Source organism: Eschrichtius robustus, chromosome 3 (assembly GCF_028021215.1).
Source record: "Eschrichtius robustus isolate mEscRob2 chromosome 3, mEscRob2.pri, whole genome shotgun sequence".
NCBI classification, from domain to species: Eukaryota; Metazoa; Chordata; class Mammalia; order Artiodactyla; family Eschrichtiidae; genus Eschrichtius; species Eschrichtius robustus.
This window is the reverse complement of record NC_090826.1, coordinates 52563210-52587126: the sequence shown is the minus strand read 5'-3', so window position 1 is coordinate 52587126 and position 23917 is coordinate 52563210. Positions and strand designations below refer to the sequence as shown.

The window sequence follows — 23917 nt, the reverse complement described above, 5'->3', positions numbered from 1 at the left end:
CTGTGTGTGCACAGAACAGAAATATGGAGAAGGGGCTGATCCCAACATCTGGAGCACAGGCCATGGAAGAGAGTGTTGTATGGCTTGAGAGAAGATCTATCACTTAAACTAACTCATCAAGTGTAGGAACCAAGAGCCGGAAGGGAACTTTCGCCTGAAAGCCCTCCCAGAAACATGCAGAAATCCTGGGGTGAAGTTTAGATTTCCTCAGAGTGTGGAATGGGGGTTTTGAGCTCATTCTAAGAGGCAGAAAAGCCATAGCATAGCATAGCCATAGCATAGCATATCATACATATGCTTCAATATTTAGGTCAAATGTTTAATAAAGCTCTTCTATAAACACCTGTAACTTAACTATTGCTGCCTCTTGCATAGCTTTAATCATTTGTACCTTCCTCCATCATTGGCCCCAAACACTATCTAAATACCTTCAGGAGGTCACAGTCACAATTTATGGAAAATATCTATTTAAATATCCATCTCCCTTGCTAGAATATATATCTGATGAGCATTGGGTCTGCATCTCATTTATCTTTATATTACCATTGCCTAATGCAAGGATTAGCAAATATATTAATAAATATATGTATAATTAAGAAAGAATGAATTGGAAGAGGGTAGAATTACTTTATTCCCCTTAAAAGACTTTAAACTCCTAAAATGGTGGTTATCAGAAGCTGGGGGTGAAAAAATGGGAGAGATGTTACTTCAGGGTGCATACTTGAAACTAGTAGGTAAGTAAGTCCAGGAAACCTAATACATGGTATGGTGATTATAGACTACAAAACTATACTATAAACATTAAACTTGCTAAGAGACTAGATCTTAATTGTTCCCAACACTAGAAAATGATAATTATGTGATGCCATAGAGGTGTCAGCTAATGCTACAATGGCAATCATATTTTTGCAATGTAAATGTATCGAATCAATACGTTTTATACTTTAAACATACACAATGTTATATGTCAAATATAGCTAAGTTTTAGAAAAAGACTTTTTCACAGATACAGAGAACAAACTAGTGGTTACCAGTGAGGTGAGGAATGGGGGGAGGGGGAAGATAGAGATGGGGGTGGGAAAGACTTCAAACTCCTGAGGGCAAGAGCCATTCATTCACTCATTTACTCACTCATTCATTCTCTCTAAAAATATTTATTGATTGCCAGATACTATGTTTGGAATACAACCCAAACATTAATTTCTTCCCCCAAGGGCAGTCTACTCTACATTTTCTAGAATAGCGATCTCCTCAAAACACATTATTAGGGGGACCCAAAGAAAACATTGGGGCTTCTACTTACTTTTATGTTGCATCTTCTAAAAAATAATGATGAATTTGTTATTAACAGTGCCATCTCCCTCGCTTGGTACCTATGTCAGATGGTCACGTGTCACCCACGGTACGGTACATAACAGTATCCCTAGGAAAATGTGGAATTCTGCATACCCTCTCTTATTGGTTTAATTTTCATCACATTATGACGTATTACTCTTTTCATTTGTTGGTGTTCACTTAAAACAATTGATGGATTATCTAGTTTTAACTAATTCACCACCACTATCCCCACCATTGTCATTCTCCAACCACATGTTTACGATTTCCCTGGGAAGAAAGGACAGGACATAGAGAAAATACATTGAAATAGTACAATTATTGTGCTAATAATACAAATTATTTGAGACTATTACAGTTGCTGAATGTAAAGCATTCCAAAACATTTCAAAGCACCTCACTATCCATTATCTGTTTAATGGTAGAGCCTTCCCCAAGAAGACAAAGCAGCATTTCCTCTGCCACTCACTAGCTGTTGACCATCGATCTGTGCCTCAATCTCCCTGAACCTCGTTTTCCTTATCCTCTACCTCTTAGATTAGGCTAAATTAAGACAACATAGCCAAACAATTTAAAGTGTCTAGTGCCAAGGTCAGTTTTCTCACCTCTCCTAGTGATGTACAGAATCCACGTAGAAAGAGCTCTGAACCCAGAACTCAAATGTTCTACACAATTATGAATGATTAGGCTACCCATACTTTGTTAAAATCTTATATTCTAAAAGTATGATTTCCTGGGTCAATTTATGCACAGAAGTGCACACCTGAGTCTCCTACTTTGAGCTGCTTTTCTCATTGGCCCTCACTATCAATTCTGCTCAGAAAGAAGTGAGTTCAACAATATCTGTTTAAAGAATGAATGGAGGGATGCATTGTGGAGATGATGAGCAGCCCCTGGGCACAACTCGTCTTTATTGGCTCTTACTGGTACCTGCTTTTCTCTTCTTCCCTCTCCTGCCAAAAGAGAAAGTTAAAGGCAATTATCAACCACTGGTCTATAGCAGAGGCTTCTGTGTCTTTTCACCGTTAAGGACATCTCGTAATAGTTTCCTCTCATGGTGCCTATTTCTCAAAGTATTTAATTTATCATTTTTACTAAATTATGGATAATTCATCTCTCCCCCACCTTTAACTAAATGAATCCAAACTATAGCTGCCAAACAGAGTCTCTGTAAGTATAAGACAACCAGTGAGTTCACAAAGTCAAAAGCAAAAATCGTCAGCTTATGCATCTTATTATCTAGGGAAAAATGCATAATTTCTTTAAAAAATTTTTTTCTTTGGCCACCTTCAGGAACTGCCAGTTGGCAACCACTGGTCAGGAGCATGTGTTAGCATGTGTTGAGTTTTACTTATATATATTTCATGATATCAATTTGCACATCCACTAGAACTCAAGGGGCATGCATGTCCTGGGCACTGCTACCTTTAGAACCGGTCGATGCTCTGACAACAAGGTGCCTCATTGTCCCCTCTCTACTGTTAAGGATCTTACTTATAGTCCAAAGCTGTAAGAATGCATTAAATGGAAAAGCTTTCAGTTTGGACAGCATTTGCAATTTTAAAAGAAGATAAACCTCTCTAAGGAGTTAACATGATCTGTGAATGGGGGACATGCTAGGAATCAGATATCATAATGAACTTTGTCTAACTCAATTGAAATGGAGAATTAACCAATTCTTTTAAATAATTCAGAAATCTAAAATCAAATGGATGAGCTGCAAATCTCTATTGTAGTGCACAAAAAATGGGGAGTGGAAATAAATGTTTTATGTTTTCAATAAAACTACACTCCTACATCTTCTGCAAGTGAAATACTTTCAAATTTATTGGCAATCATAATTGTTTTATGCCAGCCAACAAACACGATGGCATCTGGTATAAATACCTTACAACTAATCTCTTTTTATACACTCCACCTCCAGCAGAAAAATCAAATGAAAATTTAGTCCATTGTTTCAAAGTATCCATTGTGGAGCTATAGACTAAGGATGCTTGAAACTGTAGAAAAAAAGAGTAGAGAATGTTCATGTGAAAAACAAGAACGTAATTTTTCCAAAAGAATGTAATTTTGCCCCAAAAATTGAAAACAAGAAAAAGACATGTTCTAGATTGCCCTCTAGCACAGGGTTCGTGTCCATGAGGCAATGAAGTGGATGAAAGAGAAGGTGGGCTACACTTTATTGTGTATCTCCTGTGGATCACTGCAAGTTCTGGGCACTTTATACATACACACATCCATAGAGATATATTCATATACATAATCTGCATAGAAACAGTCCTGTTAGTTCTGAGGACGTAATTAAGCCTGTGGGTGCCTGAGCAAGGCTGAGGCAGATACCTGAGAGAATGAGATGGGGAATAAAGGAAGACATGACCATCCTAGGTGAGGGAACAACACGAGGAAGGAAAGGAATGAACATTGTTTAAGCTCAAAACGAAACAGCAACTAAAACACATTTCCTGGGAAGGTGACAACATTCCACCTTATAAATGAGGAAACACAAGTCCAGGAGTTTAAATTACTTCCCCAAATTTACATCATCAGTAAGTTACAGAACCAGAGTTTGAATACTATTCTTGCTATAATGCAAGGTCATTGTTGAGCAATTAGACTCTGGAGTTTAAGTTTGAAAGCTCTGTCCTTTCTGCTTCTTGACTGTGGGCAAGCTATCTAAATTCTTTGCATCTCAGTTTCCTCATCTGTAAAATGGGTAAACTAAGAATACCTATCTCCATAGGGTTGTATCAGAGTGAAACAAGATCATGAATCTAGAACCCTTAGCACAGTGCCTTGCTGTGGTGGCCATAAAAAATGAGACACTCATATCGCATGTTACAAGAAACATGACTGCCTGACAACCCCAACTGCTCCCCTCTGGATTTGTCACCATGTTTGCTCCAAGGAGCTTCCTCCAGGTTCCTAGTCAATGACTAAAGAAGAGGATACTAATGCAGACTGGTTCCTGTGGGACAAAAAACTTTATAACAAGTGACTGGCTCAAAGACTCTCCATTGGCCTGTACAAAACTTTCTTAGAAGCTTGCTGATGTCCAGGATTCTTCCTTCCCAATCCTCCTTCCTTTCCTGTTCCCTTTCACAGGTATCAAATCAGTATTGCAGTCTGAAGTCTCTCCAACCTAGCCTGGCTCCCTCCCTTCATAGCCCAATAAATCCCTGCACATCTAATCCCATAAGGGCATATTCTTCTTGGGGGACCCAAACTAACACACCAGCACACAGGAAGTCCACAACGAATGTGAGCTACTATCATGACTGTTATCACCAAATTCATTATTTTTGTCATTACCTGGTTCTAAATCCCAATAGAGTTTAACCCTCCTTTCCAAAACTGCTTTCCTTAAATCTGTGAACATTATCTTTTCTTAAAGTAGGAGGGTACAAAGACCACACCATGCTCCTGTAACATATTCAGACAAGTTTTGTCATACCTAGCAAAACAGTCCTAAATGAAAACATATATATTTAGTTTCCCATAGAGCATAAAAATATGGCACCTTCTATTTTCAAGTCAATCGAAATGTCTTTTCTCTATATCACCTTTGAAGGTGGAATTTTCCAGTGCTGTATTATTTGACTGATTTTCACCATCTTTCATGAGGCAACAGTCTACCAATAACTGGATCTTGCGACAAGGTATACTTCCTTTGAAGAAGTGACCCACGCACTGTCCCAATGCCTTACTCAATTACTATCCCACGAACTAAACTTACACACTGACTTGGATAGGCAGTGCCTCTCAACTGCAGTATTGTACCCACTGACTGTGCCATACAAGTGGCTTATTGTATAACTACTGGGCTAGGTACCGGCAGATGCAGGAGGAATGGAATTTAAGCAGTCAAGTCATTAGAACTTCGTGGTACTCTTCCCAGGTCTCATTTTCAGCGGGTTAAATTCCAGTGGTTTGACCCTTTGTGACCAATGAAATCATCACAGACTAATCAAACCTTTTCCTATACTGCTGTTACTATTGCCCATGTAACCTCCATGGGAGTGTGTAGAGAACTAGGACTGGTGGCCAGATAAAATACGGGACTTAGTTTAGATAAACAACAAATCCTTTTTTGTAATAAGTAGAGTCCATGTAATACTAAAAAAAAATTTATTTGTTGTGGATCTGCAATGCAAATTTAACTTGGCATCCTGTATTTTTATTTGCTAAATCTGGCAACTATTAGGGAGAAAAATCAAGCTTCAGGGTCATGGACTTGAGACCTGGGGATTTACAATCTAAATGGAGTCCCGAGATAAGGGTTAAACTGCAGCTCCACAGATGTAGACCTCCATTAAATGAAAAAAGAATCGTCTGCATGAGAGGGTATGTGAAGCCAACTGTCCCATGCGAGTGACTCTGCTTTCAGTGATACACGCACAAGGGAAAACCTTTGGGGATACTAAAAGATATTGTCATGGCAGACGAGAGTCTCCTTCTTTGACAATGCTATGAATTAGGCCTTTTGCTTTATTCACCACTGAACTTTAAGTATCTAACACAGTGTCGGGGCTCAGGGCATATCCACCACATCAAGAAATGAATGGATTTGGTATGTGCATACCCTTGTAGAGGATATCATAGTTTATCAAGCATGTGCCAAGTCCTTTCCTTGGCCTACAAGGTCCACTATATTTGGCTTCCTGCTACCCCTATCTCCAGCTGCTCCTCTTTCATTTGTGCCCCGCAGGCCTCACTGACCCTCTGACTGTTCCTCCAACATGCCTCAGGGTCTTTACACTTACTGTTCCCTCTTTCTAGAACAAAAGTCCCAAGTATCTGCATAATTCTCTTCTTCACCTTCCTCAAGTCTTAGCTCAAAAGTCAACAGATCAAAAAGGCCTTCCCTGACCACCCTTCGCAAAATAGCGCCCATATCCTCCACTGTTTATCCCTTATCTTGCTTTATTTTTCTGCATAATATTTCATACCATTTGGTATATTATATATATTAGTTAGTTCATTGTCTGTTTCCTCCCACCAGAAGGAATAAGAGAGATTTTGCCTGTTTTGCTCAGTGCAGTATCTGATTCTTGGAATGCACTTGATAAACATTTGTTGAATGAAGGAATGAATGAATGAATGAAGCCTCTTTCCCCTTACTAGACTATCAGGTCCTTTAGAACAGGATGTCTGATCCATCACTGTATTCCCTCAATGCATCCAGTACATAGTCCAAATGTACCCAGCGGATTCTTAATAACTATCTGCTAAATTACTTATGAGAAAATTGAGGTACAGGTCTTTAAGTGACTTGGACAACTGATTTCCCCTTAACAGATGCTCAGTGTCAGGCTTATAATGGCAGCTCTCCTTTGCTAATCTGACCTATTCGGAAGCTGTGATTTGGCTTCTACTTGTTCATCTCGAGTTTACAAATGCTGCTTGCTGAGAAGCTCTCTGGTTGCAAAATACCTACAGAGATCTAAGAAAACACTGACTTTCCTTCATGAAGAGATTGTTGGAAGCCTATTAGTATTTTGCTGGGCCTCACCATAACATCCTTTATACTTCTCTCTTTGGATATTTGCCATACGATGCCTGTGGATAAGGCATATGAGACTCCCCTGTTCCCTTTGGGATAAAATCAACCAAGTATAGAAATTAACAACTGAGATGGGGCAGAGTAATCCGCAGTAAATATTACCCCTCCACCACCTCGACTTGAGCTATCCCAGTAGATTTCCTTAACGACAAGGTAATGCCAAGGGAACAGATTTGCCTGGAGCTGAGTGAAACCTGAAGAAGAGAAAAAGAATGAGGAAGCTGTAGGGAGAAAAGGTGCCAAAAATCCTTGTGGTCACATGAATTTTTCTAGCAAACAACTAATCAATCTGGATTAGCTACTCCAAATCCCTGAATAAATTATTTATATTACATTCAGTTTACTAATATGATCCACAAATGTATAAATCTTTCCCCAAAATAATATACAGGATTTAAATCAACAAATTCATAGTCAAATGTCAAATCAGACCCTGTTATTTGTGGCTAGGAAAGCTCATACACTATTCCTGACCCAAACTAGCCTCCCTGAAAATTCATCATGCAGATTTTTCAGTGATGGAGAGGTATGTGAAAGTGACCGTTAGGAGTACACTGCAGGTCCTTCTAAGGAGATCTGTCAAGGGGTCCTATCAGAGCCCATCCAGGCTTCGACCACAGGGAACAGAGAACAAGGGCAGATGGCACTGCAGCCAAACACCAGGTGTACCTTCCACCACACCTTCTCCATGCAACTGTGATGTGATGACGGCACTGCATTTGATTTCTTTTTTGAGCCCGATTCAAATACTACGTGAACTGTTTTGCTTCATATTTTGAGAATCGAGATCTATGGATAAATTTACACAATCCCATATAAATTATAAACAAACACTTAAAAACACTTTTCTATTTGCAATGTTACATCCAAATGGTTGTCTCTCCTGGAACAAGAGTCATAGGCATGAAGTAATTTGAGGACCAGAAAGACACCTCTTTATTTCTTCTTTCCTCTATAACTATTCGTGTGTGAGGCACTGGCAGAGGGGAGGAGGTGGGGTTTGTGTCTGAAATAGACCACCCAGCCAGTCCGTTTTAGAATTTGGAAATCAGGGGAATAGGGGTCTAAAACATTCCCTATTTTGGCTACTAGCCAACTACTTAAAGTTTGTTCAGCTTGTTATCCTCTGTATGTAGACAATAAAACACCCATAATGTGAGAGGTAAAACTACTTCTTTAAAATGACTACAAATTTCATCCTTCTTTTTCAGTTGAAAAGGCTCCTTAACTACCCTGAATCCTGTGGTAAAGCTCATCATACTCTACACTGCAGCATGCATATGGGGGAAGCCTCAGCTGGTACCTCATCTTTCAAAAGGCAAGATCCAAGAATTTCCTTTGTCTGCAGGCATTTCTCAAGAGCCCCTGTAAACAATGATGGGTCACATCTGCTAACAATATTTAAGAAAGCACAATTCACCTGGTCTCAGACTGACATTTTTAGATTAAACCAAATTCTAGTTCCCCAGTCTCTAAAAGAAGATAGGCTAGCTCCATTGCATTGCTGAAAATTCATCAGTCAGAATTTAATTACACAGATCTGGAAACCAGAAGGCATTTAGGTTTTAATGTCTCCCTGAGTTGGGACCTTTACAATATTTGGAATATTGATCATTACTGTTACTGCTGTTATTTTGGTGGTCACTCTACTGTGTCTGTCCCTGCAGGGTTTTTGGAAGAAACACGGCTGAGAATAACTGTTGCTAGGTAATTGCAAAAGAAAGTCATGCAAATTATGAAATACTGACAAGTTGCATTTACAAGTCAATGGTGCTAGAATGCTCCTGCTTTCCCAATAAAACGCTACCTGTTCGGCTGCACGTTGCCTCCAAAATTCCTAAAAGGATCCAACTAAAATGACCCAGTAATCAAAATAGTTCCTAAAACAGCAGTCCATCCAGTAGTAAGAAACAATTCTTAGCGTTTGGAATTATGAATTTTATTTTGCCTTCCAACTATGTACTAAGATTATAACATAATATTGCAATGTATCTACTACATATTTGAGGAGGTAGTGAAAAAAGTTAAAGCAAAGGGGCTGCACTTTCTTATGAGAATATTATCAGATAAAAGAATGTTTGTCCAAAAAAGAAACAGAAATTTATAGTTCTCTTATCTCACCTCCAAGTTACAAAGTGAATCCTACATATAAATCTTAAGTCGGGAAGTCAGTAGCCTTGGAATTTATTTCGTAAGTACTAAAATATTCAAAATACTCACAGAAGTGAGTTAACTGATAACCAGTGAGATAGTGACAATTGAGACTGAAGAAAAGTACATTCCTTGCTCCTCCAGCAACTTCTAGCAACGATCCCTAGTTTGGTGATACAGGATGGGAATGACATAAATAAAGATGTTGAACATGAAAGCTAGATTCAACCAGTACTCCAGGGTGATTTTCACATTGGCAGGTAGAGCTGGAAATTTTCAAAATCTGGGGCAAGCATCATGATTCATGGCCTTCCACTGATTGCAAAGGCCCATCTGAGGGCTGATGTCTCCGACATACGTGCAACTACCAGATAAATGAGGCAGAGCAAACATGATTAAAACTAAAGAAAATTATCTAAATACCAACTCTGATTTCCTGTTATAAATATCACATTTTAAAAACCACTAAGATGAGGTTATTATTATTATTAGCAGCCTGTGCAGGTGATGAGAGACAGTAAATAGGAAAAACAAAAACAAAAAAACCAAAACACATGTGAACACAACTCTTCTTTTTTCCAGCAAGGGAACACCACCACATTTTCTTTCCTTTTTTAGTTAAGGGTGCATCCACAGGGAGTCCCAGTGGGGAGTGTGCTTTCAGAGTGCCAGTGTTGGACTGTGCTATTGCCTCAGCGTGGTCCCACAGAAGTGTGCCTTGAATTAAGTAGGAAGGCTATCACACGAGCTTTTCCCTCAGTAACGCCTGACCTGATGCACCACAGGACGCAAGCTTTGGGGGACTGTTCACAGGCCCTGTAAATATCGAGAAAGCACTGCAAATATAAAGCATTCCAATATCCACAAATACTCTTGACAGTAGCCAAAGTACCTTCTGGGAATTCGCAAAGGTGGTTTGAGTAGGTGTTCTAAGTCAAAGTCTAACAAATAAGGCTTAAAACCTTCAGGAGCTCTTGAAAAGCCAGAAAGGGGGTTTCAGTAATATGCAAAATGATTAAATGAACAATACTAGTCAGAGTTGAGAACTTTGTCGGGATTCCATTCCCTATGGTCATCAACCATAAAGGAACATGATGATATTGCATATCTTTTTTTTTTCTTTCTTTTTTAACTCTTTGACATGAAGTAATGCATTGCAATAATTTTAAAAGTATTGTTTGATTTTTTTCTTATATTTGTTTCAGGTTTAACATTTTAACAATAGTAATTGGAGTTCTGGGGAAAATCAAAGCTGTTCTCAACACATGAAACCACTGCCCGAATGTAACTTTTCTAAGTTAATGCTGCTCAATTATATCCATTCTCTAGTTTTTTTTCTTCTCAACACGGAGTCTTAATTTTTCAGGTGCATTCATGTGGAAATATTAGTAATAAGCATAATTATAATTTTAGGAAGAGACTTTAATTTTTAAAATTCTTTATTATCCCAATAAAATTTCACTTTCTTTCTGGTACAGAAGACAAGTTTTAAACTTAGGTCACATAAAGTGAATTCTTTATTATAAGCTGTCTAATTTGATATGTCTCTAGGTGACCAAGGCAAGTACTAAGAGAATCATCATTTTTGGAACAAATATTTTTTGGGATTTTTTTGGAATTTTTACTTCTCCTTTTATTTATTTATTTTTTATTTTTTTAACATATTTATTGGAGTATAATTGCTTTACATTGTGTAAGTTTCTGCTGTATAACAAAGTGAATCAGCTATATGCATACATATATCCCCATATCCCCTCCCTCTTGTGTCTCCCTCTTACCCTCCCTACCCCAACCCTCTAGGTGGTCACAAAGCACCGAGCTGATCTCCTTGTGCTCTGCAGCTGCTTCCCACTAGCTATCTATTTTACATTTGGTAGTGTATATATGTCCATGCCACTCTCTCACTTCGTCACAGCTTACCCTTCCCCCTCCCCATGTCCTCAAGTCCATTCTCTACGCCTGCGTCTTTATTCCTGTCCTGCCCCTAGGTTCTTCAGAACCTTTTTTTTTTTTAGATTCCATATATATGTGTTAGCATACGGTATTTGTTTTTCTCTTTCTGACTTACTTCACTTGTATGACAGATTCTAGGTCCATCCACCTCACTACAAATAACTCAATTTCGTTTCTTTTTACGGCTGAGTAATATTCCATTGTATATATGTGCCACATCTTCTTTATCCATTCATCTGTCGATGGACACTTAGGTTGCTTCCATGTCCTGGCTATTGTAAATAGTGCTGTAATGAACATTGTGGTACATGTCTCTTTTTGAATTATGGTTTTCTCAGGGTATATGCCCAGTAGTGGGATTGCTGGGTCATATGGTAGTTCTATTTTTAGTTTTTAAGGAACCTCCATACTGTTCCCCATAGTGGCTGTATTAATTTACATTCCCACCAACAGTGCAAGAGGGTTCCCTTTTCTCCACATCCTCTCCAGCATTTATTGTTTGTAGATTTTTTGATGATGGCCATTCTGACCGGTGTGAGGTGATACCTCATTGTAGTTTTGATTTGCATTTCTCTAATGATTAGTGATGTTGAGCATCCTACCATGTGTTTGTTGGCAATCTGTATATCTTCTTTGGAGAAATGTCTGTTTAGGTCTTCTGCCCATTTTTGGATTGGGTTGTTTGTTGGTACTGCATATCTTTGATCACACCTCCTCCTCATCTACTATGGCCATTAGTATTAGCCCTTAGATTTGGTTTCCCAGCAGTATTAGTCATATCTGTGTATGTATGCCCATGCGTCATACACATACAACTGTACAACTTATACCCACACCCAAATTAGATTTCAACTTCTCCAGGGTTTCTTTTTTTTTTCCTTAAAAACTTCCTGTAAAATCAATAGTGAGCAAATACTCAATAACTATTTGGGGATAATGGCAGTATGTTTATCTACTTATTAATTTTAATAAATACTAAGTATCTGTCATGTTCAAGGCATATGGAATTGGTCATGAATCCTATCTTTCATCAGCTTATAGTTTTAATAAGCCAGATTCTATTTGGTTTGTGCCAAGGAAAAACTCAGACAAAATTAAAGACATCTAAGTGGAGTCCCTTCTGTCCAGAATAACTTTTTTGAGCATTCATTCTGAAGGTTCTAGCAACTCTGAATCACTTTTGTAGCTCTCAACTCCTGGGAGGTAAACAGAATGCGGAGAAGAGAACTAAACAGTGAAATAGATGTGCCACTGTAGGGATTATGGACAGATTTAAGAGACTTAAGCCTGACATTTCAGAACAGAGTAGGTATCTACAAAAGCTGTTTCTAAAGAGTCTTGGTTTATTTCTGATATTATCTCCCCTTCCACTCCAAGGCTCCCAGCTTTTGACCTCTTGAATATGTGTATCTCATTACAGATATGAGCTTTAACTGGAGAGTGGTGGTAGTTACCTTTCTTTGAGTCCTTACTATGAACCCGGCATTATGCTGTTTCACAGGCATATTCTCATTTTAATACTCATGAGGAAGGATCTTTTAGTGTTCCTATTTTACTGATAAGAATACTGAGATTGGGGCAATACCTTATTCAGAGTCATCCAGCCATTATTTAATCAGGCCTGTTTGACTCTAGAGGTGGAATTTTTAATCATTATATTATACCAATTTTGAGTTTCAGAGATTCTGATACTTTATCTCTGGGCTTCAGATAATTCCTTCAAAATTCCCATCTAATACTCTAATTGGACAAAGATTTGTTTTCTTTTACAGTTGAGTCTTAAGGGAGTACAAGAAAAGAAAGCAAAAATTCCACAGAAAAAAAACAGACTAGTTGGGCAGGGAAGAAACAGCTGCATCCACTTTAGGTAAAGTTACATGGCCTAGTTTATGGTTTTGGATGAAACAGCATGTTACCATTTGTCTACTCATTTTCCATGGTTTACTAGGAAAATACCATTCGTCTCCCATTACTTTTCTCCTCAAGAGCTAGCATAAAAAGAATATTATTTCCCCTCGAATATATACATAAATAAGGAATAATGAGTTCCCACTTTGTTTGAAGACCAGAGTCTGTCACTTCTTCATCCACCAAGATTTCAAAAGTTCTTGAGTTTTGTTGATATACTTATGAGAGTTCTCTTCTTAAAAACAAAAATGAAACAAATAAACAAACAAACACGAACTTTTCAAGAACTCATCTTCCATAACCTGGGGTAATGAAAATGAAAGAATACTCTTTATCAAAGCAACCCCAGAAAGTCATCTAATGCATGTAAATACCTAGTCCTGAAATCTTCATTTATTTTCCTTTAGGGATTATATGACTTTAAGGAAGAGGAAATATTTCCTCAAATAACTTCCTCTGAGATTGACAAAAGGCAGAAAGAGGAAACTGAAGAGGCTGATATTCCTCTAGTCTGAGCTCCAGTTGGAATTGTCTAAGATGAACCAACTTCAACTTTTCTCTGAAATAAATAGAAATTTGAAACATAGGAATTTATTACTGTCTCTCCTGGATATTAATACTTTCTTTCTTTGAACTCACACGATCCTTCCCAAATGGTACCGTGAATCCTTGAGGTGGCACCAAGTGATCTGGGGTTAACAATGAACTTGGCTAGTCTCTCTGTGCCTTTGGCCGAAAAATCCAGGCTCAATCCTCGTTTCTTTTTGGAATGGGAAACGCACAATATCGGTATTACAGCAGCTCCAGAAAGGCATGCCAGGCCTCTCATGCTCTCAATTTATATTTGCATGTGAACAGCTTGTCGGCCATTTTATGAAGACAGATGAATCGCAGGCCTGAGAGAGGGGCGAGAGGGGCGGCCAGACCCAAACACGTGAACCACACACCTCGGCAGCCCACCAGCTCTTAAAGGTGAAAATAAAACAAATCACTCTGGACACAACTTCAGGCAGATTATAAAGAGATATAATATATGAAAAAAACGAAACTATAAGGCATCATCTATAAGTCAAGTGGGAAATAAAGAATGAAACTAGTCTATAAATATCACTCTGTAAAATGTCAACAAAAAATAAGATGTAGCTGTTTATGACACTAAAAACAAGCCTTCAGAGGTCTCTATCTCTCTCTCTCTCCTTTTCTCTTTTTAATGCCTGCTGTGAAAAGATGACTTTGATAAGGAAAATACCACCAAAATACCAGGTTGAGGAGAGGAATAGTCAGATAGTGTATATTTAATATGGGAGCCCAACAGTGTTATAGAGAATTTCCCAGGCTTGGGAAATGAAACGATCCTGAGAAATCAGTGATAGGATATTCAGTGTGGTAAACTCAATCCTCCACACCACAAAACTGGCATAATTGTTTACCTATCTATTCCAAAAGATCAGATGGAGATCAAAACGGAAAAATAGATAGAAAAACAAAAAGAAGAGAGTCAGGAGGAATGAGGTCATTCTAAGTAAGTGAAAAACAATGTATGGTAGAACTATACTGACTAGAAAAATAATACAAGGAATACTGAACAACAGCCAACTTTTTTAGTGTAAAGTCTATGAAAGATACTATGGTAAGTATGTTATACACATTATCTTATTTAATTCTTCAACATGTCAATATAATTATTACCATACCACTTCAAAGATGAGGAATAAATCAATACTCTGGGAGGGTAAATAATCTATTCAACATTACAAAGGCAGGAAGTAGTAGAGGCAGACTTTGAACACAGGTCTGACACCACAGCCTGAGCTTTTAGCCTTGGTGCCATATTCCCCTCAAAGGTCCCTCAAGGTCAAGTTCCCATTAGAGTCTTCAGCTCTCTCACCAGGGAAGATCACTTTGGAATTTAATGAGATGATATCAATGAAAGTGTACAGTACAATGTTTAGCATGTCATGGGTATCACTAGTTTACTTCTTGATTTTTATTGAAACTGATGGTTTTACTCAATCTTTTTTTTTTTTTTTTTGGTTTTACTCAATCTTAAATTCTAACCTACGACAACCTTTTTCGTCCTTGGAGTGCATATACCACACAGTTAGTATTTTAGTGGATACTATTATATTCATATATAAAGTGTGTATTCTAGGTTAGTCAAGTTTCTGCAAAGGAAAGTTTATATATTTATGCAATTGATGAGTTTAATTCTGTCACGTATCCTTAGTGTTTTATTTTAGACAATTTGAAGTGAAAAATCCTTCAAAGGCAGAGATGATTTTCTTAAAGCAATTAGCAAAGGCTTTGAAAAGGCCTCAAAAATACTTGTCAGTCAATAAACATAAATCACTAGTGAAGAAGATTGTGGGTCACTTGCCACCTTAAAAGGAACTGAAATGAAAAGGCGTTGGCTCCTCACTTACGCTGTAAAAGATCTTGATCTGGTAAATCAACACCGCCTCTCACAGTAATCAACTTTCTTGGGAACTAAGGTTCTTATGAGTACCCTGATAGGGCTTGTGTCTGAGGGGAAGGGTTTGGGGCGGCTAGAGTGGCCCAGAAAACTCCTTGAGTCCTCAAGATTGTTCCGACCGTGGGCCGCCCATAGGGGCAGACCTCAAAATCCTTGTACTTGGTTGGCTGCTGGCTACCATGGACTCTCAAAGCAGCAGTCAAGAGTCCCAAAGTAAACTCACCATTTTCTGGCTGGTCCTTAATGTCAGCGTCACTTGGCTGGCTGGGACTTTCAGATTGACTTGAATCTGAAAAACATAAAAATACAGCCAAAAATTACAGGGTCTGTGAAGGAAAATGGATCAGAGGTGCCAGACTTTCTCAAAAGGTTCAGCATGGAAACTAGGAATGAGAACGTTACAGAAGTGACATGATGATCGAAAAAAGAGGAGAGAAAAGACAGGGGGCGAAAAGCAGCAGAGGCCGCAGCCCGTGCCTTCAGAGAGGACTCTCGGTTCTGTTGACACCTCCAGTGGCGCTTGGCTTGCGCCAGATCATAACTTGAAACTCTTCAGAAACCATCCTCTTACAGAGAGACCATTTCCAAACTGCTCTTCTCCATTATTTATACACTAGAGTCTGATAAAGACTTCATCCTTCATTACACACATCTGAAGCTTGATTCAGAACATAATAAAGTGTCAAAACATATTTTGAAGCTGGTATATAAAAGCAACCCAAACAACAGAAACAAGTTCTGTTGATATTTAGCTCTGTATTACAGCAACAGACTATGCAGACTAACACCATTAAATACTAGAATCCTAATATTCTAGTGCATTTACTTAAAATAACAGGATCACTCAAAGACATCTTTCTTCCCTATTTTATAAGTATTATTTTCCTCTTGTACTGATGCATTTGGGAGATCCTAACAGGCCTTGTGAGCAAAAACAGGTTCTTACACACCTTTATTGGATCCCATTTATTTTTTATTTTAAAAACACAATCATTTTCAAACGAAAAAATTTAATTCAATCAAATTAACTTCTAAATGAGATAATTTAAAATAAAGCAATATTTAATTTTAAGATGAGATAAAATTAAGTTAGATCAAAAAATTTCACAGAATTAGAAGTAAGAATACTTATGATACATTTTGGGGGGAAAGGAGGAAAAAGGCAAAATATTTCAAGGAGAGAGTTTTTTTATGTAAAGCATTTTCTGAGACTTGAAACAATATATAACATTACCAAAAAACAAGCAAAAAATTTTTTCAGTAAAATCTCTGTATCTGTGGAAAGCCTGGATCTGAACTTTACCTTGACTTCACAGGGTTAGAATGGGCTGCCTGAAATTTGACCACATTTCAGCAAGTTCAGTGCAAGATCTGAAAGGTCACGACACTTAACTGTGATTAAATTGAAAATATTAATTCTGTTTCAACAGAGTTACAGTTTTAGCATTCTCTTTCTTGGAGATACTGCAAAAAGTAGCAGCACTACTAGTGACCCTAGGTCGAGAAGTGTTAATTTATTACTTTAAGAAAGGCTCCCTGCTTTTAGGCAAATGAAGATTTTAACTACTGGGAAGTACTATTTTTTAAATGTCTATTTAAAAATTTTCAGATGCTCTTAACCTGGTAACTAGAGAAAAAATTCTAGATTGATTCAAAGGTTCAAATAGCAAATGATGTGAAAATTTGAACTTTTATTTGTCTGGCAAAGTGATAGCTTTTATCATAATGTAACAATAGCCATAGTGAAGACACAAACAAAAAGCATTACAGGTCAAAAAACTTTAGAGAAATTCTTCAGAATGAACCACAAAGTTAAACACAAAGTCTGCACTGAAAATTGGAATACAATTTATATCGGATTACCTTTGAAATTTTAACTCCATAAATTAACATTATTTTTATAGCAAATGATTTAAAAACACGGCATGATTACCTTTGAAATTTTAACTCCATAAATTAACATTATTTTTATAGCAAATGATTTAAAAACACGGCATGACTACCTTCTCTTTTTCTAAGGGAATATCCTGTAATTTCACCATTAAAAATTACAAATTAAACATTCTTAGAAGTAATTCAACATGTTTTAGGAGAAAGACATACCTTCATTATTTTTGTACTAGAAAATTTTAAACCATTAACATCCACTATTAAAATTAAAGAAAATATCTAAGTTTGTGTTAGGGAAAGTTACAATTCTTCCTGATCATGTCCCAGAATAGATACATAAAATTTTGCCAAACAGAACATTTTCTTTGGAATAAGACTAGCAAACCTAACTTTCTATATGATAGCTTAGCCAATATTCTTTTTCTTGATGTAATAGCTTTACGATTAATCACTTTACAAAAAGAAAAATATTTTTTATCTCAATTAATTTAAATATACCACAGCCAATTACTTTTCTGATATTTAACTATTAATACTAAGCTAAGGTAAAAAAAATAATGAGTGATCCAAACAATTGTTTTAATAATCTAAAAGTGGACTTCTTTGTTCTTTTAAATTTTCTTTTACATTTGTCACCCTATATTTATAGAAAGGTAGCATAATTATAGAAAACATGAACAGCAACAAAAGATGGCAACAGGTATGTTCAAAGAAAGTTTAAAATTCCAAGCCACAGAAAAAGAAGCAAACAAACAGCAAATGACTGAGCGGCAGGAAAACAGCTCAGAGTTGGTCTGAAAGGGGCCGCAGCACTCTTGTGAAAGCTCAGATACAAACACTGGAGAAGGCATCTAGCCAAACTGAAAATGGAGTTTAATTTCTCCACTTTTATTCAAAAGCTGGGGATACTGTTCTCCACCGGAGGACTGCATACTAAAATACACCATCTTGGTAACGGATAGGGAAAGCTAAAGATCTACGAGAAAAGTTAAATGATCTAAAGACTTAAGTAATTATTTTCTACCATGGGCTGTTGAATGCCGTTTCTATTTTGAACCAACAAGGAACAAAATTACCCAGTGCTGGTGCAATTCTATGCTGAGAACGCATGGATACTTTCTCTGGTATTGCAAAAGGTCACCAATGCTGTTAAGTATGGAGCCGACCAGAAAACCAGAATTATAAAATTAATTTCTACCCATACATAATTGATACAAATGAAAGATCTCTTTCTTAAGCATTTGCATTAAAACACTATCACGAAGGTTAACAACTAATTTACTTTTCTGTTTTAAATACTTGGTAGAGACTTGTCAGAAGCCAAGGTAACTTTATGTCTTACTTTTGGGGACAATTATCACATGGTCTTTTGATTCCCACCACCTGAAATAATTAGAGGCCCCAGAAAAAAAAAAAAAAAAAAAACACCTGCATAGAATTGGGTGCCCTTCCTGTATCTGAGTCTCCCACAGCAGTGACTTTCTCTGGTTCCCTGGTTGAAAGCCAGAAAATTTGTATATTACAATGAAGAGAATATTATTTAAAATATGTTTAAATGATGGAGTTGGAAATGCTACTGTGAGGAAGTATATTAGGGTTATCAGTTTTTTTTCCATCTAGGGATTTGTTTTTTTGTTTAAGGAACCTTAGACTTCAACCTAACCTAAAAGAAAAGCAATTTTTCTTTTGGTTTGTAAAAAATTTATGAGCAGAAATTTAAACCTAAAATTGACAGGGTTTTCATATAGGAGGCTGGATTGAGACCTCTTAATTGAACTGGTAGTCATCTACCTATGCATTTTTATGGCGCCTACAGCTATATTGCTGGAGTACTCAGACAAAGATATTTCACTATCAGTATAATCACTAGGGAAAGGAATAAAATAAATCCTAATGCCTACACACTAGCCTCTGCTTCCATGAGCATGTGCAGTGCAGGAACAGAAACCTTGTACTGGATTTGCTACTTATGCATGGATCCAGTCCCCCTAACCTCAATTCTGCTCCCCTTCAACTTGGAACCTCAGAGAATACTCCTTTTGGTATGGTGAAGAGTGACAAAAACATGACAATATGGTAAAACTGGTCAAGCAAAAATAAAGACATCGCTTCCATGTATTTTCTGTTCTCTAGGCATGATGCAAAGATGAAATACTGTTAAATCTTCCTTGTGCTCGACCCAGAATTAAACTATTCCTCTCTGATTCCTCTTTTATTGGCCATACAATCTCTTACAATGTGACTTACATTATGTTGCACGAAGGTACTTTTCAATGATCTCCTATGAGAATTTGAGCTCCATAAGAAAAGAATTCCTTTCTTCCTCTAGTCTTACCCCCAGTACCTGCCAAGGGTACCTGGCCCAGCTAAGGATTTGATAACCGCTGAACTAAAGAGATGAATTTTCACTTGTTGTTCAGCTTTCTAATGCTGAACCACTGCCAGTGACTGAAAATATACTAAATTCACACCTTAAAGCAGATTGGGACTTATGAAATGAAAAAGTAGGGTAGAAAAGGTCTTTATTTCTGCTTCATGTCCCCCTTCGTGGGACCTGGCAAGGAAGAGAGAGGCACATCCCTCTGGTTCGTGAGTAGGAAGTCTTGCACAGCGTTTAGAAGTTGCAGACAATCACCTCCTCTGATCCCCTGGCCGACACACCCACAAGAGGCTCCTTAGAATAATAAGAGCTGAGAGTGGTGTCTGACACATAAAAGGCCCCCCAGAAATGTGTGCAGGCTAAAATGATGGATGGCAGGAATATTTCACACATTCAAAAAACACAAAGATAAGAGAAAGCTGCCATATTCTGATGCCCAAAGAGGGACTCAAAATCCTAACAACTGCTGTTGTGAACAGCTGATAAAAGAAGAGCAGCCACGCAGTGGTGGGGAACCCTTCCCACCCCGAAACAAACCAGTGTAATTCCTATTCAGTCAACATGATATCAACAAAAGTCTATGGACCATGAAAGTACAAATTCAGGTTCCAGGGGAAAAATAATTTCACCTAAGTTCAACCTCCCTACATGCATATTGATTTGGTTAAAGATGAAGCTTGAAAAGTCTTTGTCAGAATTTTGTGTCCAGTTTTAAATCTCCCAAATTACAAGGTGATACGAAGAAATCAGAAGGCATCCAGAAACAAAAATGAGTTAGTCAAGTGAAAGAAAGAAAGTGAAAATGCCACCAAAAAGAGATGAAGTTGTTTTTCATAGTGTGAAAAAGAAAAGGCAAAGTCAGGAATGAATACTTTCCTGCAAATAAATGAAGCGTTAGGAACATTCCTGGTGTAAAAGACAATAAGGAATAGGGTGATTATATTCTGAATATAATAAATACCCTCTAGGATTGTAGAACTTAAAGATTTTAAAAATTTAGGTAGTTTTTTTTTTTTCTTACAGAGGTTTGGGAAGATGAGTAGTTTGCAAAAGAGTCAAGCCAAAGAATCCAAGATTCATTTTTCTACGTCCATGATGTTATAGAAATCTATTTCTGATTGGTAGTATAAGGCTTAGAATTACTCTATTTTGATCATTCAGTACCATAAGACGTTTATTACAGTAAGGAAATCTAGAAAAATGGCTATAATAGTCAACATTTTGCTTATTAGTCTCTCTCATAGCTGCAGTTATAAAAGAAATATTTTTGTAATACTTTATAAACTTTAGGAACATTGTCTATCTTTTCCAGTGTCACCATGACCTTAAAGACTGAGGTGTGAGGAAATATTTTAAAAACCTTTGAGATGTAGAATGTCACTGCACAGGTGTACATATGTATATACAATCTGGGGCTTACGAGTAAAACTGATGAATACAATACCATCCACTAAATATAACAGTATTCACTACGGTCTGGCAAAGAACAAACAGAATTTTGTAATACTATCATTAAATCTGGACCACCAAAAATCTTCAATTATCATCAGCATTTTCAGAGAATGGATAAAATCCTTTAAGCTCAGTAAACAACCAAACCAATATTTAATAGTAATTAATGTATACAACTGTGGCCTACTTAATGAAAAACAAATACACAACAACCTGGTTTTTAAAACAAATTATGAGGTGAGTCACACCATACAAGTTTTCTTATCTTTGAAAATGGAAACACTCCATGGTTCTTTAAATGGGAAGTCTTATCTTTACTGTATTTAAAATACAAAATTTGATCTGTGTAACTTTCCCAGTAAGCTAGAATTGCGTGGGTCATGATAACCGCAGTAATCAAGGTATGCACAGCAAATCCTTCTTCACCGGAAGGGAGGTGGGGAGATGCGGCAGAGGGAAAACCCTAATTCCAAAAGGACCAGGCTAGTTTGTACACGTTGGCCCTTGAATCCTCTAATCCGAATCCGAGCGGGAAGGCTTGTGTTCACGCAGCAGAGACTTGGAAGGGCTCCACCAGACCACCCCGGGGCCTGCCAGCTGCTCGGGAGATCCACCCCTTAGCCACTCCCGGGTATGGCATTTTCGGGGTCGGAACTTAAAAGCGTTATATAATCTAGATGACGACCATTTTCTTTCTTAAAAAAAATTTTTTTTACATGCCTTTCTGAAGAAGAATTTGTGAAATATTAAATTTGCAGGAATTAGATTTTTTGGCATTAATGCTGGTATTCAAGGCCCATCTGTTTAGTCAGGGCTGTGTATGATGATGAGTGTTTAGGTTGAAGAGTGATTCAACTGTCTTATCACCTACTCATAAACGTGTTATTTGGCTACGTGCGCAGGGAGGTTGTGGAATGATACACAGTTTTAACACGTTGAGAAAAAAAGTAAAATGGTCTCACCATTGTTGTGTTATGACACTGAGGGGGAGTCATTGCTAAGCTTTGAAAATTACAAATTCAGTCACTCTGAAAGTAAAGACCAGATGACTCAATCTTTAAACCTTCCATCTTCGCATGAGGCTGATTTCCAGTTGTCGTCGGCTTTTTCAGCAAAGTTATAAATGAAGTCAATGGCAAGAATGTGGTGATTACAAAAGATACGTAAGCACGATACTCTGACTAAATGTATAATTTCTCGTATTTTCTTTGACAAGGGTCTCTGACTAAAATAAACTAAAACTGATGTAACCACTTTGAATTTTGTTTTTCTCATAACAGGGGCTGTGTTAACATGTGATGGTGATCTGTTGATCAATTCAGAACTCACATTAGTGAGTCAACCTGGTTACCTGCCCACTAATGTGTAAACAAAGACCTGCCTAAAAAGCCATGAGTATAACATTATTGCATATCAGAATTGTGCTCAATTTCCCCTTTTGAGTCACTTTTTTCACAAACAAAATTAATTATAACAGGAAGTTCTTGGGGTTCTTAGAAGAAAATACACTTGAAGATTACTTATGTAGTCAATCTATACAACTGGAAGTAGAAAAACTCCCTGTATACTTCCATACTATAAAAACAAATGTGTCAAATGAAAATGATGCATAATTTAGTTATAGTCTATACACATTATTTTCATGTGTCTGGATATCTGTAAAAAATTTTATTAAAATAATAAAATGATCTCTGTTGAGGATAATCATAGCTATTTAAGTTCAGTTAGTATTCTAAGGATTAACTTTTTTTTGCATTCATATTTCACTATTGAAGGAAGTATGAAAAGGTACAAAGATGGAATCCTAAAAAAATCTGAGCTATATAATTTAACTCTGGATCTCGGGTTTTTTCACCTGTAAAATGGGAACACGAATGACTATTTTGCCTAAGTTAATAGAGTTGTTGTGTGGCTCAAATAAAATAATGCAAGAAGACCTGATTTTGAAACTATAAGGTCCCCCAAAAAGAAATGTACTTTTACCTCTGCGATATAAATCTTCCCATCCATATACATTTTTGTTTCTTCTAAAAAAATCAACCCCAACCCACACATGACATGATTCTGGTATAAAGCATCCGCATCACAGCCCTGGATTTAAAGTAAAGGTTCTTAATTCCAATATACTGGGAAAGAGATTATCTCTGATAATGGAAATTTAAATCTCAGCTTGCCGTTGTTTATTCCAGACAGACATTTGTGTGTTAAGTCTGTTTATCAGGCAACACTTTGTCTAAGCCAGGAAGTAGTCAGTCTTTGTAACAAGATGTATGCAAATGATTTTCCCATGAGTCTCCACAGCAAATTGTAGTAAGAAAAAAGAAAATTCCTTGTTACTTTACCAGCAAGAAGCTACCTCAAAAGTAGACTAGAGACAGAGAACTATGAGCTAGACTATGCTGATGAGTTTAAATGAATCCTAAATATGTGCTCACAGTCTGTTGCTCTTTATTCTAAGCAGACTTGGTGCCTTACATCTGTTTATCAGACAACACTCTGTCTGGCTTTGTAACCTGTGTGAAAATCAACGGTGACCGTAATCCCATGAAATAACCTGTCGGAGGCAAAACTCCAAACCTCCCATCACTTTAAGGACCCCCACCAATAGACGTTCCTATGAAACTTGGTGCCTTACATCTGTTTATCAGACAACACTCTGTCTGGCTTTGTAACCTGTGTGAAAATCAACGGTGACCGTAATCCCATGAAATAACCTGTCGGAGGCAAAACTCCAAACCTCCCATCACTTTAAGGACCCCCACCAATAGACGTTCCTATGAAACCTTTGAAACTTTTAAAAAATACATCCAACTCT

At 37.3% G+C, this 23917-nt stretch overlaps 1 protein-coding gene across 3 annotated transcripts in view; it reads right to left on the bottom strand.

The window, feature by feature from the left end:
• Nucleotides 1-23917, bottom strand: part of NFIA (nuclear factor I A) — a 372641-nt gene that overhangs the window by 174050 nt on the left and 174674 nt on the right. For all 3 annotated transcript variants that reach the window (XM_068539995.1, XM_068539996.1, XM_068539994.1), the window contains exon 3: nt 15604-15669. In XM_068539995.1, the coding sequence (XP_068396096.1) occupies nt 15604-15669 (66 nt within the window). The remainder of the gene's footprint in view (nt 1-15603; nt 15670-23917) is intronic.